Raw genomic sequence first — 24998 nt, 5'->3', positions numbered from 1 at the left:
TTTATGCTACAGCATGTTATCAGGACTTGTGATAAGTATTCTGATAATTCCTTAAGTACTTGCTGAATAAAGTTCTCCATAATGAATTAAGATGAGGTAAACAGTCCGTCTGCAAAGCTTGCTGCTGGCTACATCTTGGATTCTTTTATCTGTGTCAGATGAACTCAAAACTTCATTCTTAATTCTCTTCCTTTGTAGCATATTGTTATTGTATGCTTAATCTTGCACTGTATTAATGCTCGTCATTGGGATTTGGGGTTTTTAATTTTGTAAAATGTTTTGAAAAACTAATTTAAAAAAACTAAAAAAAACTTCATTCTTGAGAACATAAAGCTGGCCAACGAGCATCTCATACTGTAATAAAGAGGTAGCCAATTGCGATTTAAATACAGCCGCCCTACTCAATGCTGTTAGTCGCTTTATCGTGGTTGGAGTTTGTTTCTAACAGCTTTCCAACTACAGATTTATACCACACAAATAATATTGAAGGCCATTCGGCCCATCAGATTTCACTAGCCACAATTACGCTCGTCCCATTTTATTCTCTCATTCGCACCTGCATAGTTGAGGCAATTCACAGTAACCAATGAAGTTGCCAGCAGTTCTTGGGGATGGGCGAAGAGAGGATGGGTTCCCCAGGCGCGGGCACTGAGAGCAGACAGCAGCAACTGCGTCACTGGACTGGCCCTTCCGTCACGTCTGCGTCGCCCGCTGCTGAGTATTCTCATTTTAACACACCACACGCCTCAACTCGGGTTAGTAACTGCAGCCTTGCAGTCCCGGCCTCCCCCGGCATCGCGCACGCGCAACCGCTTTCTCGCCCGCGATTGTCGAGTTAAGCCAATGAGCGGGTCCGCTCCGCTGGCGAGATGACGTTCTCCGGCGTGCGCGCTCGTGCGGAAGGAGGGCGGGCACGGAGGGGGGGAAAAAAATCTCCCCCCCCCCGGGAGAAGGCGCCTGCGCGCGTGGGTGACGGTATGTGAAGCGCGTGTTGCGGGAAGAGGTCGCAATACGAAGGGTACCGTGACGTAGAGCGTGAACCCCCCCCTTCCATTCTCTTCCCCCCCACCTCCTCCCGTTACGTGACACGGCTGCTAGGTAATCGTGAGCGGCGCCGGCGCGAGCGCAGAGCAACGGGCTGCCGGGAAGAGGCAGACATGGCGGCGGCGACGGGAGGAGGAGGAGGTGGTGGTAAAATCAGAAACAAGAGGCACCATATCATCAGCAAGCCCTACGCCAAGAACCAGGTGAGACTCCCGGGACTGGGCTTGAGACGGCGGCGGCGACCACAGCAGGAGGAAAGGGAGTGCTTTGGGGTTGTGTGTGGCGGCGAGCCCGCGGCCTAACGCTGATGTTGGCCTCCTTGCTAGGGAATCGATGGGCCGGTTGATAGCGGGGCCCGAGATGGGAAGGCGTGCGGGTGGCAGGCCGCCTTCTGTCCTGGGTTTATTTCATTGTATTTGCTCATCAGAAATTCCGTTGGTGTGTTCCCCCGTTGCCTCGCTTCCGGTGGCCCCGGCTGCACGTTGATCTCTGCCAGGAGAAATGAGTCTTTCTCTCTTACCCCCTCCATCCCCCCTGCGATCACATCTTGTTAAGCTCTGCGATCTCCTGGCCTTGTTCACATCCTCGGTGCTGGTCCTCGCTTGCCCCCAGTTTTTCCCGTCCTGTCAGCATGCGCTCATGGGGTTTTTTGGCGCGAGCTGTTCTGTTTTCAAACACCGCATCTTTAACAACGTTCCAATTTGTGCACTACTGATTCATTTAAAGTTCGTTTCTCGTTGAGGTATTTTTTGTCAGCATTCGAGTGTTTAAAATTCTAATTCTTGTTTCTTCTGGGAATCAGCAACCTGGGGAGTGCTAGATTTATCACCAAAGGAATTGTACATTTGTACGGTACAATCATTAGTGTATTTAGTTTTATGCTCAATTTTTGAATGTTAATTCTGAACTTTATAAACAAGCTTTTTCGAATAATGTATTAATTATTCAAAGTACTCTGTTGGATTTTAGATGTACCTGAACATTTGTTTCATAAAATGTTTACACTGGTAAATGGAGTAATACGAATAGGTCTTCAATTGCTCATAGAAGTGAATTTGGACGGGGGTGTGGGTTCGGCAGGTATGATACTTGGATGTTCAAATACAATTTCATGTGTTAAGCTTAAAGCATTATGCACATTTGTTAATGTAGTCAAAATGCATTTAGTGAGGCTGTATTCATTCACCAATGCTACATGCACTACATAAGTAAGACTCATTGTGTCCTTCATTATCTATTACCAGTCTCCCATATAATTGTGCCATCCATTTTCCCTTTTCTACCTTTGTTTCTTGCTGATCTCTTGATTTCTGGCAGACTGGGACATTGACTTATAATAGTTTACAGATTCTGTTGCAGCTCTTCAAAACTGTATTTGCCAAATACCTTGCAATGTTTATATTTGCATGTGAAGAACGATGTATTTGCAATAGGTGGATGGCAGCAAAGGTTTACCAGATTGGTTAATGGGCTGATGTGTTTGCCACATGAAAAGCGACTCATTAGGACATGCCTCTACTTTGCAATTATGAGAATGAGAGATGAACTTTGACAGAAGCAAAAATATGAGAACTCTACAGCATTGAGGATATTTCTTCGGCTGAGGAGTCTAAAATGAGAGATTTAGATTAGAGCTTTAGATTAAAGGATAGGATATTTAAGACTGAGGTGAAACATTTCTTATAAATTTTCCATCTGAGGGAATGACGGAGACTTGTTAAGGAAATTAAGGGATCTGGGAATAGTGCAGGAAAATGTTCAGGAAGGTTGGCCATGATCTTGTTGATTGTTGTGGCAGACTTGGGTAAGTGACCCATTCCTGCGCATGTTTCTTAAGTATATTGTCCAGTAGATAGTAAACCACCCCAAGGTACCTTGCTGGAGCTTCATTAGGTGAATGTTGGCGATGCCTCAAGAATGTTGTACCAAAAGGGTTTTAGAAGTGGAACATTGAATGGTTTTTGTTAGGAAAACCCATCTGTAGGGCATAATAACTTGGTTCATTTGCTTCCAGTTGGATAAGGGAAAATCAAAAATACACAAGCCCTGGTTACATTCTCTTATCTGTCAACAGTGTACCTCTAAGTATGAATTTTCATTTCTGAAGCATAATCAAATAATTCACTTGAGTATTTGAATATCGTGATTTTCTTTATCTCTGTACTGTACTTCAATGACATTAGGCACAAGTCAACTCTACCATTTGTTCCTTCTATGTCTAGATTGCTGGCTGTGAATGAGCCACAGTATCTTCCAACTAAATATTAATTAAGATTGAAATGATTTTTTTTGGCTTTCAGTTTAAATCTTAACCTGAGATGTAATTTCATTTACATTTCCTAGATAAGCAGGGATGATTGCTACTATGGCATTCTCTATTACTGTGAGTTGAACTTTCTTTTCCTTTTCTTTATCACTGATAATCAACCAAATATCTATTATCCAGCCTGTCACCCGTTTTGCCCATCTTGTTTTCCCTGTCCCAAATTAGTTCCTAACAATTATTCATATGTCACTTTTTATGCTATTATCCCGCATCTCTCTAAATGTTTCCCATTGTTTAGTCCCACTGAATTGTCATCATGTGGTTTGGATACCTCTGTCATAGTTATGTTCACAGTTATTCAGCTCCTTTCCTTTTAGTTCTTTTCTCTCAATATATCTGAAAACTACTGTTTAAAGTCATTCTTTAGCTAGTTCCTAATATCTTTGGCTTTGGTTCATTTGTGCTTTCTGTCTCTGTGAAATAACCCTGAAAGAATTTGTATTTCATGTTGAAAATTCTCTGTAATTTGTTCTTCTGTCAAAATCTAATTTTTTCCCCGGGTTATTCTGAAGTTCAATGTGGCCCATCAAGGGCAGGTTTTAAATCTGGATTCTAGAAAACAGGAAACTTAGTTTGAATTTGGGGAAATGATGAAAGAAAGGAAGAGTCTACGAGGATGCAGGAGCAAGGGCATATTTGCATGGCTAATTATTTGGAGTTTGAGAAAAATGAGTGAAGATTTGATGACCAGTAATTATATTAACACAGTAATTGTTGGGACTTTAAGGTTATAGTTGGATAGGCTCCCACTACCTATTAGTGCTCACAGTGGCGTGCGCCTAAAATAGCCGCCGACAACTCAAGTCCTGCTCCTGGCCTTCATGCATGGCTTAACTACTAAGCCCAGCGGAACCATTTCTACCAACAGGAGAAGAGGCAAAAGACTAGTGCACTAGTGCCTTAAAACCATTCGCTTTGGGCATATGGAACTCGTCAGCCGTGGTTGGCAGCTCATACAGAAGGAAAACTGATCACATACCTCTGCTGGCAACTTCTGTGATGCCGCTGGTGCCAAGCTGTGTCGATCTCTGCCGTTCCTTTGGATTCATCAGCTGCATGGAGAGGGAGACCCTGCTTGCTGTTCATATTGTAAAGCCATGGCTTGCTTATCATGTAGACAGGTGGGAAGCAATATCCATGGTCAACCCAACCAGCAAATGGCCGGACTTTGGAAAAGTAGGATGTGACTCTATATCTGGTTTCTATTCTGGCAGTGATCAAATCTGGTAACTTCAGTATGTTTTGTTCATTACAAAGATGGTTTGAAGCTGTTGATTCTACCCAGATCAGCCTATCAGATGTAACCAAGAGTGGTCCTGTTTGAGTGTTTTTGATGTGATGCTTGATTTTAAAACATCAATCATTAGTAACATCACTGATAGAAGTTGATAGTTCCCATACTCCACATTGCTCATTTCTACCTCCTACCCAAGATCCACAAACCTAACCGCTCTGGTAGATCCCTTCCACCACCATTGATGTGCCCCTCTCCCGCATCTCCTCCATTTCCCATGCAATGGCCTCACCCCATCTTCACAGTATCATAACATGAATGGGGTTGCTGCTCTTGTTCTTTTCTACTGTCCCACAAGCCTCCATATCCAGCACGTGATTCTCTGTAATTTCTCCGATGGGATCCTATCACTAAGTATATCTTTCCATCACCACACCCTTTGCTTTCCGTATGGATCACTCTCTGTATTACTCCTTGGTCCACTCTCCCCACTGATCTCTTTCCTGGTACTCCTGACACTGCCATTCAGGGCCCTAAACAGTTCTTCCTTGTGCAGCATCTTCTGCATCAGTGAGACTAACACAGATTGTGAGACCACCTTTGTTTTGCACCTTCGCTCTGTCTGCTGTAAAATGCAGGATTTCCTGGTGGCTACCCATTTGAATTTGACTTCCCTTTCCCATTCTGACATGTCTTTCCATGGCAGTCATGCTGAAGGCAAATTCAGGTTTGAGGAGCAGTTCCTCATAGTATGTCTAGATAGCCCCCAAACTGATGGTATAAACATTGATTTTTTTTCAAACTTTCTTTAGTTTCCTCCCCCTTCTCTTTTTCCATTCCCCATTATAGTTACCCTCTCACACTTCCTTCCATGGTTAACTGTAGTCTCCAGCTGAATTCATTCTTAAGCCTTTCACCTCTTCCACCCATCCTTTCCCAGATTCTCACTTCATTTCCCCCACCAATACAGCTTTCCCTCACCTGGTTTCACCTATCACTTGCCAAGTTGTATTCATTCCTCTCCCCCACTTTCTTATTCTGGCTTTTCCTCCCTTCCTTTCTAGTCTTGATCAAGGGTCTCAATCCAAAACAGCGACTGTTTATTCCCCCCCCCCCCCCCCCATAGATGTTGAAATAAATTTTATTTATTGATAAAGTGAACCACGCCACCCAGCAACCCACCGATTTAACCCTAGTCCAAGTAGAAGACATTTGCATTTACCGGTACATCTTTCATGGGAGGAAGTCCTAACTGTGAGGATGCAAGAAAAGCATTAAAGTTCGACCATAACAACATCATAAACAGGAAATAACAAATGGTTATTCTGTTCTCGAAAAACTTTTATTGCTTTGAATGAGTATCTCAGCTGTTTTTCAACTTTCTATCATTATAATCTTCAGGGTGAGTAAGGTTATTCCAGGAATATGGCTAAGTTTTTAAAGGAACTAAATAATCTTGTGTATAAACAATGATATATTTATGTATTTATCTCTTTCATCCAACTTCATTTTTTAAAAGGAATAGTTGACCATTATTGATTAATATTGTAGACCATAGTGCATAGGGCGCATGTGTCAAAAGATAAACTAGCGCATATTTTTTCTAATATAAATCCCACCTGTGATAGATGTAATGCTGAGGTGGCTACCTTAACTCATATGTTTTGGTCTTGTATAAAGTTAAATAATTTTTGGAGAGATGTTTATAGAACGTTATGCAAAGTCATAAGTTTGGACCTACAACCTAATTCACTTACAGCAATCTTTGGGATCATTCTGAAGGAAGCAGGAAATGTTCCTGTTTCCACTCACATATTATAGCTTTTTCAACTTTATTGGCTTGGAGAACTATTTTGTTGTATTAGAAAGGTTCTAACCCACCTTTTTTTTTTGCTCTCCTCCATTTTGTCATGTTTAAGCTTGGAGAAAATTAGAAGTTGGATGTTTGATACATCTTTTAAATTTGAGCAAACCTGGCGACCTTTCATTCAATATTTTCACGATTTAAATTTTCTTTCTTTTTTTTACTTTTTAGGTAATCTTTTTTCTTCTCCGTGATGTTTCAGATTTGACCAGAAGGTTTTTTCTCCTTTTTTTTGTAATTATATCCTCAAATGAACTGCCTAGTACTTTTTTTGTTTTAGGTCAGTTTAGTGAGTTTATTTTTCTTCTCAACAATAGAAATTTTGAGTCTTTATGAATTGTTAAGAGGAGTTGTGGTTCCTTTTCTATATTAGCTCAATGCTATACTATATACATGATTTTGATAATGTATATTTCTTTCTTTGTACTTTTATTGTAATATGTATTTGATATAACTTCTCTGATTTGTATTTATTCTTATATTTCTTAAATCAATAAAAAAGATTGAAATGAAAAAAAAATACTGTAGACCAGTCTTTCTACTGAGTATGATCAGAATTATTCTGAATGTTGTCTAAGGCTATAAGCACTGAAATGTTTTTTTTTAAAATCCTGATCTTTCATAGATAGCTGTGCAACAATTTGAAACGAGCTTTGTAAACCATCACAATGTTAACTGGGAATAGCACATCCAGCATAGTTCACCTGCTTCTTGAAGTTTTCTTCTTTGCTTTGTCTTTTAACATTGCATGTTTCAGTCAAAAAAGTGACACAGTATTTTGCCTTTGTAAATGAACACTTTTTAATTTACAATCGATCCTTTGGCACTCCAATCCAAAGTATTAGTTGTGAAAGTGTGTTGGATATTTGTCATACAATTTTTAAAAATCTGTTATTTTGTCTCAAACTTATCATTGATAAATTTTCAAATCCATTAGCAATATGACATTTCCCCTTGCTATTGCCAAGGACTGGACTGAGATTTTCTTTAACATGGGGAAGGTGGGGGATAATTTTGTTGGTTTATTCAAAGCACTCAAATTGCATATATGTTCTCGGATACTTTGTATTGGATGTAGCAATTTCTCATGAAAACATCACTCTGAACTTTCATGACCTTAACAAGCCTGTTTGAAAAATCATTAGTTATGGTTAGTAGGAGGTTTGTATCCTAATTTGACTAATAGTGGTGCTTATTATTATTAATAGGTGTCACTTTTGGACAGAATTGTGACATTTCGACAAAATATGAGTTTTAATGGAATTCTTTATTTCTGTGGAGATCTGGGAATCAGTGACATGGCCAGAATTTATTATCTGCTTCTAATGTAAAGGCATTGGTGCGTTATTACCTTGAGCACACTAGTCATTCTGTGATATTCCAGATTCTTTGTAAGGATGGTATTTGCATTTGGAGAGGCTATAATGTTCTCCTTGAAGCATAGGGTAAAGGGCAAATTTAATATAAATCAGGAATACTTTGATTAGTAAGAAGGGTGTGTTTCTGGTGCTATTGTAATATATGGAGTACATAGATTTTATTTTTTGGAATGTAATGGACATTTTCTTACATTTTAATATCAAATTAATCCACAGGGCATCATTGGTAGAGTTACAGACACTGTGAAGAATATAGTACCTGGATGGCTGCAGAGGTATTTTGGGCAAGCTTCCAAAGTTGAACTAGCTGAAGCAAAAACATCAGTAGACAATCATGAAAATGATCCAGTCCTTGTAAATGAGACCCCGCCATTTGATAATAGAAGACATAATTCAGCATCTGCAGCTGATAATACAGCAGGTAGGTATATAATTAAAAGCTGGGGTGTGTTTGTTTGAGATAGCTGTATGTAGAAAATGCTTATAGGCGATATATTTTTCAATAGAAAAATATCTTTAGAAAGCAAGTAAGTAGTCAGTGATGATAGATTTATTAAAACTTAAATCTCTACAAAAGCGGATAATTGTGCTCCCTGCTAGGTTGGGCTCTCTTGAAAATTGAATCTGATTGTCAGCAAAGAATGCCTTCCAGAATTTACAGCTTGCAAACTGTGTTGGATTCCTTTGAACATATAATTGTAGTGGTCCAACATTTATGCTTATTCTGGTCATCTTAAGCTCATCGTTCCTACTGGGATGTAAGCCACAAGCAGTAGCTCGCCAGATTGCTCTAGACGGCAGTTTGGCCCTGTCACTTCCTCTTTTACCACACAACTTTGTACGTTTTCTAACAAGATCTCTGGATCTTCCGTTGGGGTTTCTGTAGCTCTGGGTTTTTATGGGATGGGGTTGCTAGCCGGACTTGGGACCATCCATGGCGAAGTTATTCTTGTGCTTATCGGAAAAGGATTTTTCTACATTCCGGTTTCAGAAACACAGCAGCAGCTTACTGGCAGCAAACAAATCTACTAACTACTTTATTAATCATTCCTTTTCTATACAGCGATCATTGCGATCAGTAGACTGTAACTTCCTTTTTGGAGTTGAGCTTTTGAACTGTCTATATGACCTGATATTTTTGCAGTGTGAACTGAAGTCTTGAGGGTGCAAGATTGTTGTGGCGAGGTGTGTATGGGATGAATCAAGGCAGTGGGCCCAAGCCTGAGAGTGAGGAACAAGCCATTGTTTGGTCATTGCTGGAGCAGACTTGGAGCCAATTCAAAGTGGCAGATCTGAGGTGAGGCAGAGTCTAGGCAGCAGAGCCCAGGCCCAAGATCAAGGAACAAGATGATTTTTTTTTGAACAATTTAAGTGCAGGGCCAGATTGGAAAGGTTGAGGCTGCAGGGCCTGTGTCCGCCACCAAGGAACGAGCTGATGTTCAGCTTGCTGGTTTGTAAGGCTTACTCATCTCTTTGCTGAACTGAGACTGGTCTGCAAATAATGGGCTTCTGGACCAGCTGCAGTGATGATTGGCTTCATAGCTGTGTACTTACTTTCATGAGCTTTAGTTCTGAATGTTATTTGCTTACTTTTTATTGTTTGCACAATTTGTTCTTTTGTTGCACATTGGGTATTTGATGGTCTTTTTTTAATGGGTTCCATTAGGTTTTATTCTGGTTGCCTGTAAGGAGATGAATCGCAAGGTTGAATATAATATACTCATACTTTGATAATAAATGCATTTTGAACTTGCAAGTTAAGTAGCATGGGACTTATATTTTAGCTGTCTCAAATCATTAACCATTGTCTGGTTTTGCTTTCCACAGCTTGCTAATGTTGTATCCAATAAAAATCATCTTGCATTTATAAATAACCAATACTAAATTAGTTAGTGAAAACAGCTTATTCTACCTATTTGCTTTGCTTAGTCTTGTATCAAAACTCTGCCTCCTTCTCTCAGATAACAGCTCCAATATTACAAGATGGTCCTTGTATAGTAAGCACCCAAGCACATGAATGAGAAGCAGAAGTATGCCATTCGGCCCTTGTGTGCTCTGTCATTTAATACAATTTTGGTTAATAAGACGGTAACTTCAACTCTCCATTCCCATCTACTGTGGTAATTCATCACTCCTTGCTCATCAAGAATTTAGCTTTCTTTACTTAAAAGATTAGTTAGAGTGACTTCACTGCCCTTTGAGAAGAGTCACAAAGGCACAGAATCTTCTCGGGGTGGGGAGGAGGTTTTGACTCATCTCTATGAAAAGGGCATCCTTGTATTTTAAAACATCTTCATTATGAAGGTCAAAACCGTTTAGTATTCCTGCACTGTTCAGAATTTTTTTTTACAAATTTAAGACTACATCTTCCATAAAAAGTGCAATAATGCATCAGTTTTTTACTGTCTTGAGATTCTGTTTTAAATATAGTATGAACACAATCCACTTCACTCAGCATTCCTCTCATTTCCCACATCCGTTCAAATTTTTTGTGCTAATTTGATTTAACAACTAGCTGTCAAGTCCATAGGGATATGCCAGATTGCCATAGTCTGCATATCAATTTTAACATAGAATAGTACAGCACATTACAGGCCCTTCAGCCCACAATGTTGTGCCGACCCTCAAACCCTGCCTCCCATATAGCCCCCCTACCTTAAATTCCTCCACATACCTGTCTAGTAGTCTCTTAAACTTCACTAGTGTATCTGCCTCCACCACTGACCCAGGCAGTGCATTCCACGAACCAACCGCTCTCTGAGTAAAAAACCTTCCTCTAATATCCCCCTTGAACTTTCCTCCCTTTACCTTAAAGCCATGTCCTCTTGTACTGAGCAGTGGTGCCCTGGGGAAGAGGCGCTGGCCATCCACTCTATCTATTCCTCTTAATATCTTGTACACCTCTATCATGTCTCCTTTCATCCTCCTCCTCTCCAAAGAATAAAGCCCTAGCTCCCTTAATCTCTGATCATAATCCATACTCTCTAAACCAGGCAGCATCCTGGTAAATCTCCCCTGTACCCTTTCCAATGCTTCCACATCCTTCCTATAGTGAGGCGACCAGAACTGGACACAGTACTCCAAGTGTGGCCTAACCAGAGTTTTATAGAGCTGCATCATTACATCGCGACTCTATCTGTCGACTTATGAAAGCTAACACTCCATAAGCTTTTTTAACAACCCTATCTACCTTTCAGGGATCTGTGGACATGTACCCCCAGATCCCTCTGCTCCTCCACACTACCAAGTATCCTGCCATTTACTTTGTACTCTGCCTTGGAGTTTGTCCTTCCAAAGTGTACCACCTCACGTTTCTCCGGGTTGAACTCCATCTGCCACTCCTCAGCCCACTTCTGCATCCTATCAATGTCTCTCTGCAATCTTCGACAATCCTCTACACTATCTACAACACCACCAACCTTTGTGTCGTCTGCAAACTTGCCAACCCAACCTTCTGCCCCCACATCCAGGTCATTAATAAAAATCACGAAAAGTAGAGGTCCCAGAACAGATCCTTGTGGGACACCACTAGTCACAACCCTCCAATCTGAATGTACTGCCTCCACCACGACCCTCTGCCTTCTGCAGGCAAGCCAATTCTGAATCCACCTGACCAAACTTCCCTGGATCCCATGACTTCCGACTTTCTGAGTAAGCCTACCATGTGGAACCTTGTCAAATGCCTTACTAAAATCCATGTAGATCACATCCACTGCACTACCCTCATCTATATGCCTGATCACCTCCTCAAAGAACTCTATCAGGCTTGTGATGTGATCTGCCCTTCACAAAGACCATGATTCTCTAAATGCCCATAGATTCTATCTCTAAGAATCTTTTCCAACAGCTTTCCCACCACAGACGTAAGATTTTGATGTGGACTTAGCGCTGGCACATTATGCTGCAGAGTTACAGAACACACCGGATATTCCGATGCTGCTGCATCTAACCTCTTGCTGTGTTGCTGGACTAATTGTTGGGTACGGGATGCTTTTTAATGTCCTGTGCTTGGGGGTAGAGGGAAAGGCAATACATCATGAACCAGACTTTTGACTAGCACATCTATCACAACCTCATTTTTTTGAATAAGACAACTGGTACTCATTAAAAGCTGTGAATTGAAAAAATTCTTTTTAACTTTAATTTGACTGTTTTTAATACACCCAAGTGTGTTAGTAATGTTTTAATGAACTTAATTTTAATTCTTTTTCATGTTTCTGGATATCTCTGGTCATCAGATACTTGGGGAAAGTAGTGACAGTGCCTTTGGCATCAGGAGCAGTTTGGCAAGAACTTACAGTTGTAAGAAAAAGATTGGGAGCACTTTGCAATTACCTGACCACATTTTATGAATGCAGAAAAAAAAACAGGTAATTGCAAAGGGTTTTCTTGCAAATGTACTTCACACTGTTTATGGCTCGGTTGCTGCTTGTAGCCAACTTCACCTTGCAGAATGTTCACAGCAAAAAAAAATCATTGGGAGCTATGATGTGAACATATATGTTGGCTAGATCCAGTGATATCTGACCCATTGTCTGCTCTGACGACCTCTCAATCATTGCACTTTAATTATATAAAATGATATAACCCTTTTGCATTTCACTGTCCTATTTCTACTGCCTTATAGCTTCTTTCCTTTTCAAAATAAATTCCAGTTGTCTGAACATTATTTGCTACATGCTTGTAATTAAGTTATTGATGTTCATAGAGAACAGTAAGTTTTAAAATAAGCTGTTGAATGTCGCTATCTAATTCCAACAACACTGTGAAGCAGTTCTTGTTTCTTTTTTCCTGTCCAAGCAGTTAAATCACTTAACTGAAATTCATCTATCCATCATATTTATTACACTTAGGCAAGGCATATGGTCCTCATTGAATTTATATAGGCATAGACTTGATGGGCAGAAGGTCCCATTTCTTTAATTTTTATTTTGAGATACAACATGGAACAGGCCCTTCTGGCGAACCATCCTTGCTACCCAGTAACCCATCTATTGAACCTTAGCTTAATCACAGGATAATTTACAATGACCAGAGCCAATGTGCGAGGAAACCAGAGCCCCTGGAGGAAACCCGCGTTTTCACAGATAGAGAACATACAAACTTGTTACAGGCAGCGCCAGAATTGAACTTTGAACTCTGAAGCCTTGTGCTGTAATAGCATCGCGATAACTGTGTCTTGTGAACATTCAACTACTGATGAAAATTGTATCTATTTGTTATTCTATGAATACAGTTTTCTTTATTGGGAAAGGGGGAAATTAGAATTGAGAAAAGTGTAAATAAGACAATGTATTGCAGGCATGAGAGGCAGAGTGGCTGGCTATTGCTCCTTTTTGTGTTCATAGTTAAGTAACTTGCTCTTGACCAGTTGAGTTGTCCAATTTACCATTTGTATTATTCTTTTCAGGTCTTGTCTGTGTTTCCTTTTAATTCCATTCCTAAGCACTTGCTGAACTGTATTTTTATCATACTTGTAGATTAATCTGTTCGGTTGGTTTCTTCCTGACCTATTTTTATCCACAGCCTGAAGAAATTGAAGTAAATTCCCATGGTATACATTTTGCAATCTTTGAAAATATTTCTGATCTAATCATGATTTTGTGTGTTCATTGTTTCTAGAACACTACCCTCTAGCCAAAACTGCTATTTCATAAAGAACATTACACCTTAAAATGTTTATTATTTTCACTTGTTTCAACTTCGAACTCCGATTCACTTAGATTAATAGTTCATCATTGGTGGGTGGAAGAATGAACAAGACCATGTTGCATTTGTGTGTGTGATTATGTGCTAACTTCCTTGAATAACTTACCTGCATTTTGTTTCTCATGCTTTCCAGTAAACACACAAAGCAAAACTGCTTTAAACTTCTCAGACATGGTACTACTGCGTCCAGCTCTTAATCGTACACACTTCAATTGTGCTGCAGTAGATACACCAGCACATGATTGTCAACCATCCACATCCTCTTCATTTCCTATTGGCAATTCAGGATTCTCATTGGTGAAGGAAATCAAAGATACTGGTTCCTTGCATGAAGATGATAACATCTCCACAACAAGTGGTTTCTCGTCTAGAGCTTCTGATAAAGGTAAAGGATTCTTCAAAAATTTTGCCAATTTTTGTATAGTTGTATCATTGTATAGTTGGAAGCATCTAGATTTTCATAGGACTGTACTTAAGTGATTTATAATTAAGTAGAACCAAAGAATTCTAGAAAATTCTGCATATATTCCGTATTGTAATATTATATTCAGCATTCTTTTTTCGCGTGTGCTACCTTGATGTACTGATGTGTTGAAATGATCTGTGTTCAAATGCAGTTTTTCACTCTACCTTGGCACACGTGATAATAATAAACCAATTATCAAACTACTCAGCAGGTATTCTGCATAGAGGCCGGTGACAAGTGGTGTGCCTCAGGGATCTGTTCTGGGACTCCTACTCTTTGTGATTTTTATAAATGACCTGGATGAGGAAGTGGAGGGATGGGTTAGTTAATTTGCTGTTGACACAAAGGTTGGGGGTGCTGTGGATAGTGTGGAGGGCTGTCAGAGGTTACAATGGGGCATTTTTAGGATGCAAAACTGGGCTGAGAAGTGGCAGATGGAGTTCAACCCAGATAAGTGTGAGATGGTTCATTTTGGTTGGTCAAATATGAAGGCAGAATATAGCATTAATGGTAACACTCTTGGCAGTGTGGATGATCAAAGGGATCTTTGGAACTGAGCCCATAGGACTCTCAAAACTTCTACGCAGGTTGACTCTGGTTAAGAAGGCATATGGTACATTGGCCTTCGTCAATTGTAGGTTTGAGTTTAAGAGCCGAGAGGTAATGTTGCAGCTATATATGATCCTGGTCAGACCCCACTTGGAGTACTGTGCTTAATTCTGGTCGGCTCACTACAGGAAGAACGTGGAAACCATAGAACGGGTGCAGAGGAGATTTACAAGGATGTTGCCCGATCTGGGGAGCATTCCTTATCAGAATAGGTTGAGTGAACTTGGCTTTTTCTCCTTGGAGCGACAGAGGATAAGGGGTGACCTTATAGAGGTGTACAAGATAATGAGAGGCATTGATTTTGTAGATAGTCAGAGGCTTTTCCCCAGGGCTGAAATGGCTAGCACGAGAGGGCATAGTTTGGAAGTAGGTACAGAGGAGATGTCAGGGGCAAGTTTTTTATGCAGAGAGTGTTGAGTCTGTGGAATGGGCTGCTAGTGGCAGTGGTGGAGGTGGAAATGATAAGGTCTTTTAAGAGACTCCTGGATGGCTACATGGAGCTTAGAAAAATAGAGGGCTATGTGTAAAGCCTAGGTAGTTCTAAGGTAGGGAAATGTTTGGCAAAGCTTTGTGGGCCGAAGGGCCTGTATTGTGCTGTAGGTTTTTCTGTGTTTAAGTGTAACACAGCATTTATTAAGTTTGGAGACAACAACTTGCATGGGAAGGTCAGCTACACAAAAGATAAATTCTATGTTTCAGTCGTTTAATTCATTTTCACATTTTGTAAAACATATGCCTTTGCTTTGTTTTCCTCTCTTTTGTGATAGTGATTGTACTTTGCTGCCAGATCTGGTGGAATTGTGAAGTTCGGATTTGAGGAGGCTTTGCAAAAAAAAACTAGTAGTGTTACTGTATTCCTCTTGGCTTTTGAGCAAAGGTATATACTAATGTTGAGCTAGTTACGTTTAGATCATAGTATAGTTTTTAAAAAATGTTTAGTTATGGTTTCCTTTAAAAACACGAACTATAGAAATATTGAAAGTTCAAATACCTCAAAGAGCATGCTAAGCCTTTCTAATATCTGAATTGATAAGTACTTGTGTCTTTGTTAAGCAGCATGTCTGCATTGCTGCCCTGTAGAAACACTTGTAGAGTCATATTGACAATGCATAGACTTGCGTGATTGAATCCTATTCATAATATTTTTGTTTCAGGTTAACCTGTTCTTTTATGATGTTATAGCTTTATTTTCCTCTTTGAGGAGAGGTGATATCAATTGTAGCATCTAATCCTTCTGTACTAGCGCAGACTAGAATTGACTTTGGCACATTGCTCTTCTGAATAGTTCATTGACCATATTCGCAATGCTAAATTGACATTTGTGAAAAATATCTGAAGTGATATGATTTGTATTTGCTATGTGAAGTGTTATGCACTAATAATGCTGACCTTTACTTCAAACAGTAGTCAGTGTTATCAAGGGTATACTTAAAAGTGTTTGTTGCTTTAACGATGCAGATGCAGTAACGTTAAGGAATACTTCTTTGCCACCTTTGTGGTCTCCAGAGGGGGACCGTTTTCAATCGGTTCCTCAGCAAACCGCCTCAAGTTTGAAGAAGCCAGCTTTTAATCTCACGGCCTTTGGAAGGTCATCTCCAGTAAGTGTAATGATATGAGATAAACATTTATTTTGTCTAATGCACGCACACTATATAAGTTAAAATTCAAAATGGTCCTGTCGTTTGCAGTCTTTTATTAGTACATCATTGCTGAACTCAAGCCAGCTTGGGGATTCCACTTTCTACCCTGGCAAGACTACATATGGTGGGGCTGCTGCAGCAGGAAGAACTTCTCAAATGCGAGGTACTCCATATCAGGTAATGATGATTAGATTTTATTTTTGTACTGCTGATATAATTTTGCACTCTCAAAGCACTCTCTTTGCTTTGCAAAGGCAAGAATTCTTTGAATTTTAAGAGCACAACAAGAGTATAATCTGAAAGGTTTCATCGTGATTTTGCTTTGTTTCTTTGTCTGAAGTCACCGGTTCATGTAGATGAAATCAGTGCAAGAGCTGTAAACTCTTCGTTCCTCGAACAATTTTTTTAGAATGCCATAGACCTGGAGTCTGGTTAGGAATGCACTTATCCTTTTGTATCCTGTATGAGCCAAGTGGATTCAAATTTGCTTTTTGTTTATTTGTTATGACCGTGACTTTTTCAGCATGAATTCTCAATCTGGTTTTTTATTGCAGCAAACCTGAAAGCCCAAATAGTAGGTGCATGGAATTCAGTTCTTTTATTGATTTTTGCCTAAGACAATAAAACAGAGTAACTGGGGTAATATGACTTGTACTATTCTAAATATAAATGTAGATATTAAAACATAACCCTGAATTTGTAAGAACTTAATTGTTTGCCTAACGTTTTAAATCTGCTTTCTTTGTCGAGCGAATTAGAGAAAAGGCAACAGTTATTATATTGTAACCATGCTAAGTAAATTGCAAAATAGCTTTTCCATTTTCTTCTAATTTGCATGGCATTGGGTATAATATGCCTCTCAGCATTTGCCTAGTCAATCTGTGATGAAGCAATTTGACCGATTCAGTTTTGTGCCTCTAGTGATCAGTGCATCTGTTCATTGACAGTCAGCTCAGTACCATCGTGGCACAGACCCTTTTTGCTTTCAGCATAGTTTGTAGAGAGCATTTTGGTACTGAGACATTTTCAGCAGTCAGTTGGCAGCTGGAAGGATGTGTGCACAAAATCATTATTAACCAACAAGTGTTTTGAATGTTATAAGATTCAGAAGAGGATGAACAATATATTCAAAACTGGATCATTAAGACTTTTGGACAGGGTATTTAGGGTTATTGCAAGAAAGTGAAGCTACGATAGTAGAGCTTATCTTAGTGAAGCTAAGATAGAAGATGAGCCTTAAAGCAACAACACAAAGAAGATTAGAAGATCTTTTTGAACAGTATGAAGGCCTTAGGGGCTGATTGGCTTGGATTCTGTATCTCAAATCCAATTTCCTGCCTAATCCTTACAGATGGTTAGATGTGATGTACAGGATAGTGAAACAATCTGAATCTGATGCATTGCCTATTTGGATCTCTTAAGTTCCTACTCGTACCTATAGCAATAAAAATAAACTTTTTGTGATTATGTGGGCACTGAGAGGCATAAAATCTTCATGCATTTGATTTCTATTGACTTCACGTGGAAAGAGTGAGAGTCATCTTACTATTAGTTCACTAATTCTACTTGTCTTTGGATAAAGAATAGTATCATGACACATTGTTGAAGAAAATTATGTTCTTTTTGACAACTAGGTTCCAATAAGGAGGCAGATGAAAGCAAAACCAGCAAGTTCGACATCTTATGGAGTAACAAGTGCCACTGCCAGGCGTATTCTACAGTCTTTAGAAAAGATGTCAAGCCCCTTAGCAGTACGTCTTAATACTTTGAATATTTGAATTTCCGTATTACTGTATAATTTTTAAAGCTTGATTTTAAATCTTGATATCAGAAAAACTTTTCCCCATTGCCGAATATTTTAAGAGAAGTCTCAGATTCATTTTTGATAAAATATATGCTAAAATTGCAGTGTTTTTATTGTGAACTTATCACAGTGAAGATTGTGAAAGTTAATTTAGTAGATCAATTTCTCTCTGGGCATAATATTGCAGTGGGGAACAAAAACATTGTTATTCTGTTCTTTCAAGGCATGGGTTCATCTATTCCTTAATGAGCAGCATGTCACTCTCTTAATTTCTCAATCTTAAGTTTTATTTTGCATCTAGTCATGTTATTCTCATAACTAAAGGGTAGCAGAATCAGAATGATCATTGATGTGATTAATGTGTTTAAACCAAAATTAACACGTTGGATCCTCTTTAAATCCGAAATGGCCATTAGCTACAGTCAATTGACAGCACTGATCAGAACTCGTCTCTGAAACTTAAGCAACTATTTGGTTGAAAGGTAATTCATGCAAATGTCCTTTAAAATTAATCCTAATAGGAACAGTTTAAAAACTAGTGCATGAATATGATTAGGCCATTTGGGCTATCAGGTACTTTACAAGACGGGTGCACTTTACTCTTGAAGGCTACTTAATGTTTGGGAGTGTTCACCTTTCTAAGATACGTAGAATTAAAATACAGATAAAAGGCCAGTACAGTATTGGCGCAGTGGAAGAAATGTGAATCAGAACGTTCTGTATTCAAGTCCCATTTTACAGTTTGCACACGAAGTATAAATTGACATGTGTTTGAGGTGAAGTATCCCATTCACTGCATGTCATTTGGATTGTAGAATCTACAGTAAAAGATGTATTGAAATGTATACAGAATGAATGAAAGAAACAAACAATGATGAGAAGTGACATTTTGCAGTAAAGGTGTTGAAGTGGTGTTGTGTAGTATCAGTAGGTGGCACCTTGAGATAGGACAGGTCATTGATATAAAGCAACATGAAAGGAGGGAAGGGAAACAAAAATGTTTCCTTTTTAACATATAACTTTATAACATATCTTTTCAGGATGCTAAAAGAATTCCATCTGCGGTCGAATCTCCAGTGTCTACAGTAAGTGAAAACAGCTGTTAGAGATTAATACTTGACTTTAGAATTGATTTGAAAGACGTACACTATTTTTGTTTTGAGGAGAGTCTTAATTTCTCATTTTTGTTAGCATTTTTATGAAAGATGCCACTCATTGATGTTTTGTTCTATGCAAGTTCATCCTTCCCACAGTTCATATAAGATTAAATACATTAATAGTAGAGCTTTATCTTTTTAAAGTGTTTTTAAATTTTCCGAGGATGAGAATACTGTTCTATTAATGTTTTCTTTAAATTAATGTGCTGTAGATTTTACAAACACTGAAAAAGCCTCAAAATAATTTTAAAAAATAATGGACAACATGAGGAAATCTGCAGATGCTAGAAATTCAAGCAACGCACACAAAATGCTGGTGGAACACAGCAGGCCACGCAGCATCAGACCTAACGAAGGGTTTCGGCCCGAAAACGTCAACAGCGCTTCTCTCTATAGATGCTGCCTGGCCTGCTGTGTTCCACCAGCATTTTGTGTGTGTTGCAAAAAATTAATGGAGCTTCAATTCTGAATTCTATAGAAGCAAAGAAAATTCATAATATCTGCAGTGTTTAAGCAGTTAACATCTGGTGTAAAGCATAAACTCACTTGATATAAATTGTTGTTCTTTATTTTAAAAAGATGTCATATTCCCACAAATCTTTTGAAGCATGCAAAATGTCTTGCTTAAAAGAGAGAGAATTTTTCAGAATTAAGAATAATTCTGTGAAGATTTTACATAAATACTTTATTGACTGGCTTTTTCTTATTTACAAATTCTGCTCTTTCTTCCTGATAATACTCATTAAAATTTTAATGGTCCTCTTAAGTAGTTACTGATACTTAAAATGTGAATTTTGTTTCAGCCTTTGAAGAGAAGTACCATAGATGTTACTGGGTGGCAATCCAAGATGAGAAAGGTATGATGAAATCTTTATCACACTTGGTAAATCTCAAAAACTTTTCAAAATGTATTTTGGACAATTTAACTCCAAAGGCATTGTTTTCACTTAAAACTGGCATTCTCATATCTTTAAATATATGTCATATTTGAAATATTACCTGGCTGTAAGTTACATGTTTAACTTTAGAGCTTCTTAGAGTTACACTGCATCGTTCAGCGTATACCCTTGCTGACCAAAATGCATATTGAAGCTAATTCAACTTGGCTGTTTTTAGCCCTTATCCCTCTAAACTTTTCTTATCCACATTACTGTCCAAATATTTTTTGAATACATTGTAATTGTACTTTTCTTTACCACCACCTCTAGCAGTTTATTCCCTAGACTCACCACCTCTGGAGGGGGAAATCCCTCAGATTTGCTTTAATATCTTCCCCTTCTCACCTTCAACTTGTGCGCTCTAGGAAAGACTGACTATCCCTCAGTGTCTTTTGCTCCAGGTAAAACAGTCCCAGCCTATTTAATTTCTCCTTTTAGCTCAACTCCTCCAGTCCAGGCAGCATCCTTTTGAATCTTTTCTGCACCCTTTCTAGGCATAGTAACATACTTTCTTTAGTATGCCAACCAGAGCTGCACATAATAATAATCCTAGTGCAATCCAACCAGTGTTTTGTACAAATGTAACATTAAGTCTCAAATCTTACACTCATTGTCACAGCTGATGAAGGCAAGCACGTCATATACCTTCACCACCTGTCTACCTCTATTAACATTAGTAATACTGTTCACTTGTACCCCTAATTCTTTCTGTTCAATAGCAATCCCAGGGTCCCTGGTGCTCACTGTGTACCTGGTCTATTTTATCTTCCCAAAATGCATCACTTTGCACTTACCGGAATTAAATTCTATCTGTCATTTGCCCATTTTCCAAGTTGATCAATATTGTAGGAGTTGAAGTTCCTGGGAGTGAACATCACCAAAAGCCTATCTTGATCCAATCACATTGATGCTTCAGCCAAGAAAGCACACCACCATTTCTACTTTCACAGAAGGCTGAAGAAATTTGGCATGTTACATTTGAACCTCATCAATTTTTATCATTGCACCATAGAAAGCATCCTATCTGGCTGCATTATGGTTTGGTATGTCTGCGTGTGACTGCAAGAAGCTGCAGTGAGTTCTGGGCACAGCTCAGCAGATCACAGAAACCAGCCTCCTCCCTATGGGCTCCATCTGCACTTCTCACCGTCTCATTAAAGCAGCCAGTATGATCAAAGATTCCACCCACATCGATATTCTTTCTTCCCATCCCAACAATTAGTCAGAAGATGTAAAAGCATGAAAGTGTGTACTTTCAGACTCAGGGACAGCTTCTGTTCCATCGCTATAAGACTATTAAATGTTTCTTTAGTACGATAAGATGGACTCTTGACCTCACAATCATCCTCATTGTCACATTGCATTTTACTGTCTACCTGCACTGCACCTTCTCTGTTCTGTAACACTTTGTTCTGCACTCTTTTATTGTTCTACCTTGTACTACCTCAGTGAACACTTAATCAGTATGGACAGAATGTAAGAAGTTTTTTTTTAACTGTATCTTCTTTACATTTGATAATAAGCTCTCTGCTCTACTGGTTTTGTACTTATGACTGTGAGGCTGAGCATTGCTCCAGTGCCATATGCAAGTTTGCCGGTGACACCACAGTGTTGGCCGAATCAGCATGCAGGAGGGAGAAAATCTGGCTGAATGGTGCCACAACAACCACCTCTCTCAATGTCCGCAAGACGAAGGAGCTGATTGACTTCAAGAAAAGGAAACCGTGAGACAGTCTTCATCAGGGGATCAGAGGTGGAGAGGGTCAACAACTTTAGATTCCTTAATGTTATCATTTCACAGGTCTGTTTAGGGCCTAGCACCTAAGTACAATTATGAAGAAAGCACAGCACACCTCTACTTAGACATTTGCGAAGATTTGGTATGACATCTAAAACTTTGACCAACTTCTACAGATGTGTGGTGGAGAATATAGTGACTGCATCATGACCTGGTCTGGAGATACCAATGTCCTTAAACAGAAAATCCTACAAAAAGTAGTGAATATGGCCCAGTCCATCACAGGTAAAACCCTTTTCACCATTGAGTACATCTACGTGGAGCCCTGTTGCAAGAATGCAGCATTCATCAAGGACCCCTATCATCCAGGCCATACTCTGTACTCACTGCTGCTATCACGAAGAAGGTCAAGGGCCTCAGAATGCACACCACCAGGTTTAGGAAAAAACTATTGCCCCTCCACCATCGGGTTCTTGAGCCAGTGGGGATAGCTTCACTGGCCCCATTACTGAACTGTTCCCACAACCTGTAGACTCACTTTCAAAAACTTCTGATTTATTATTATTTCTTTTATTTTTCTTTTGTATTTGCAGTTTGTTATTGTTTGGAAATTGTTATTCTTCTGTCCTGTTTGAGTGTGGTCTTTCATTGATTCAGTTATGTTTCTTGGATTAACTGAGTATGCCCATAAGAAAATCAATCTCAGGGTAATATATGTACTCTGATGTTAAATTTACTTTGAATTTACCAATAAACATTATTGTCAAGCAAACGTTGATGGCATAAATTTATTAAAGGAACACATGGAATAGAAAAATACCGTGTTATCTTGTATTATGTATAATTGTTGAATGATCTATTTTGTACATAAGCAGAAACAGACTGATTGTGGCGGCTTCACCCCGTTTTCTTTTTAACTTTGGTATTGTAAACGTCTGATTCAGCATCATCTTTTGATATTGTGCTAGTGTAGCTACCTACTTGAAAAGCTCTACAGTGTTCATAAAATGTTGAATGCTTCAGCTATGATCAGGAATAGAACAGTAGCATCAAACACCAAATTGGCTTAAAATGCAAAAGCACAATACTGACAGAGCGACAGTTGACAGTACATACAGCTGTTACTGGGCAAAAGTAGTTCAATTGACCACATACAATACTGAGCTGTGTGTATAGTAAACTAATTTCCTGCTTGATTTGTTAAAGGAATGAGAAGGGTTTGGGTAGTGGTAGAAGGGCAGCTTCTGTATTGCAAATGTGTTTTTGTTAATTTGTGAGTGCATTTTTCGATTTGTAGAAATTATTTGGTCCGTTCAGACTTTTACAGCAACAGCATTTAATTCATGACTACTAGTTTATTGCAAAGGTAATATTATAATTTAATTGACTTGCAGTTCAAACATGGCTAAATTCCTGCTTTTCTTTTCAGGTAGAAACCCAGTCTCCTCCTGTCCAGAAACTTCAGACACCTACAGTTGCTTCTGGAGCTGCAAATAGATCCATGTTTTACAAGCCGTCTCTGACCCCTGGATGGCAGAGTAATAGACATATCAACAGGACTGAAATCCGAAACAATGTGAGACATAAACTTTTGAAATAGCCATATGTCATTTGTTTAATAGCTTTAATAGTTATATTTAAATACTCATTAATTTTTCAAGTTCTAATCTATACAGGCCACTGAAGTAAATTAATTTGCAGTAATTGGAAGTAGCCACATTCTGGATTGAACATTTTCTGTTGCATAAAGTCATTGTTTCCCACTTGTCAGTTTTTTTCTTACTATTATCTGAATAAAATAATTCTTATAACTACCTCTTTGATAATGAAGGTAGCTGGAAAAAAAATCTGGGCTTTAAACAAATAATCACTCTGTACTTTGGTTTGATTGCTCACGTAATTAATGTTCTGTCTCTGAAGTTTGAGCCAGTGGCACAATTAAAATATCACTTTACCTCCCTCTTGTTCCCCTCCTCCTTCCCTTTCTTGCATGGTTCATTGCCCTCTTGTATTAGATTCTTCTTCCAGCCCTTTACCTCTTCCTTCTGTCAGCTTCCTACTTCATCCACCTTCCCCCTCACCTATCATTTACCAGCTTGTACTCCTTCCCCTTGCTTCTGCCCTCTTCCAGTCCTGAGGAAGGATTTCAGCCCAAGATGTTGACTGTTTATTTCCCTGCATATATGCTGCCTGACTTGCTGAGTTCCTCCAGCATTTTGTGTGTTGTTCCAGATTTCCAGTATCTCAGAATCTCTTGTGTTTATGATTTATTGCTGTGACTGTTTTGTGGACTCTGAATGGGGAAAATTCTGAAGTATCACAAAATGTAAAATATAGTTTTTTTTCTAGTGGACTTTGTTTAGTGCTCTTTAAATGGTAATTTAGTGATACCTCACTGGGTTCGTTTCTATTCTTGACGATTTCCATTCAAGTTTCAATGCTTGTGCATTTTCCAGGCCAATAGAAGCAATTATAGCTGTCATTTATATTAAGTGTTTTGTTTTTGTCATTCAGAAACTTATGAAGGCTTGAGCCTTGCAGAATAATAATAATACTATTAAGACATCTTAAATATTATAGTTTAAAAATAAAGCAAAAACAATTTTAATCCATTTGTAATTTTAGAGACCAAAGGAGAAGTCGCCTGTCCCACCTGAAGTAAGCCTTCAATCAGCAAAAAGGTACATTGCCTGCAATTGCATCATTACTTTGTCAGATAGGGATTGTAAAATATTTTATCATTCACTAGACAGTTATTCCCTAGCATTCTCCTTTTGTTTATTTGTTTTATAGTGATACCAGCTGCTCATATCAAGCAACTGTTTCTCATGCAACCAATGGCCTTGTGTCTGGAGGAGCTGGAGGAAAAATGAAGAGAGAAAAGGGGCATTACTCATCAAGAGTTGCTCAGGAGGTTAGAATAAATTGTCTCCATGTTACCAGATTCTGGCTATGTTTTATTGTGTTTTGTGTATTAGCACTAAATCTGTGCAAGTAGTTGTGTTGTTTAACTATTAAGTGGTAGAGATTTCCCTTTCTTCTAGTTGTGCATTGTTCCTAACTTGTTTTTAAGAGCAATATTGGTTTGGT

The 24998-nt window shown here is 38.9% G+C and overlaps 1 protein-coding gene across 3 annotated transcripts in view; it reads left to right on the top strand.

The window, feature by feature from the left end:
* The first annotated feature begins 952 nt into the window (after positions 1-952).
* nup153 (nucleoporin 153) overlaps positions 953-24998 on the top strand; it is a 58524-nt gene continuing 34478 nt past the window's right edge. For 2 of the 3 annotated variants that reach the window (XM_073024002.1, XM_073024001.1), the window contains exons 1-11: positions 953-1247; positions 8064-8268; positions 13690-13941; positions 16090-16229; positions 16320-16448; positions 17906-18022; positions 19116-19160; positions 20036-20089; positions 23338-23484; positions 24534-24589; positions 24702-24822. In XM_073024002.1, coding sequence (XP_072880103.1) covers positions 1158-1247; positions 8064-8268; positions 13690-13941; positions 16090-16229; positions 16320-16448; positions 17906-18022; positions 19116-19160; positions 20036-20089; positions 23338-23484; positions 24534-24589; positions 24702-24822 — 1356 coding nt within the window. In that variant the 5' untranslated portion in view covers positions 953-1157. The remainder of the gene's footprint in view (positions 1248-8063; positions 8269-13689; positions 13942-16089; positions 16230-16319; positions 16449-17905; positions 18023-19115; positions 19161-20035; positions 20090-23337; positions 23485-24533; positions 24590-24701; positions 24823-24998) is intronic. The other variant, XM_073024003.1, reaches the window with a different exon arrangement.

Source organism: Hemitrygon akajei, chromosome 20 (genome assembly GCF_048418815.1).
Source record: "Hemitrygon akajei chromosome 20, sHemAka1.3, whole genome shotgun sequence".
Taxonomy (NCBI): domain Eukaryota; kingdom Metazoa; phylum Chordata; class Chondrichthyes; order Myliobatiformes; family Dasyatidae; genus Hemitrygon; species Hemitrygon akajei.
The sequence above is the reverse complement of the archived record's forward strand: the minus strand, read 5'-3'. Positions and strand labels throughout refer to the sequence as shown.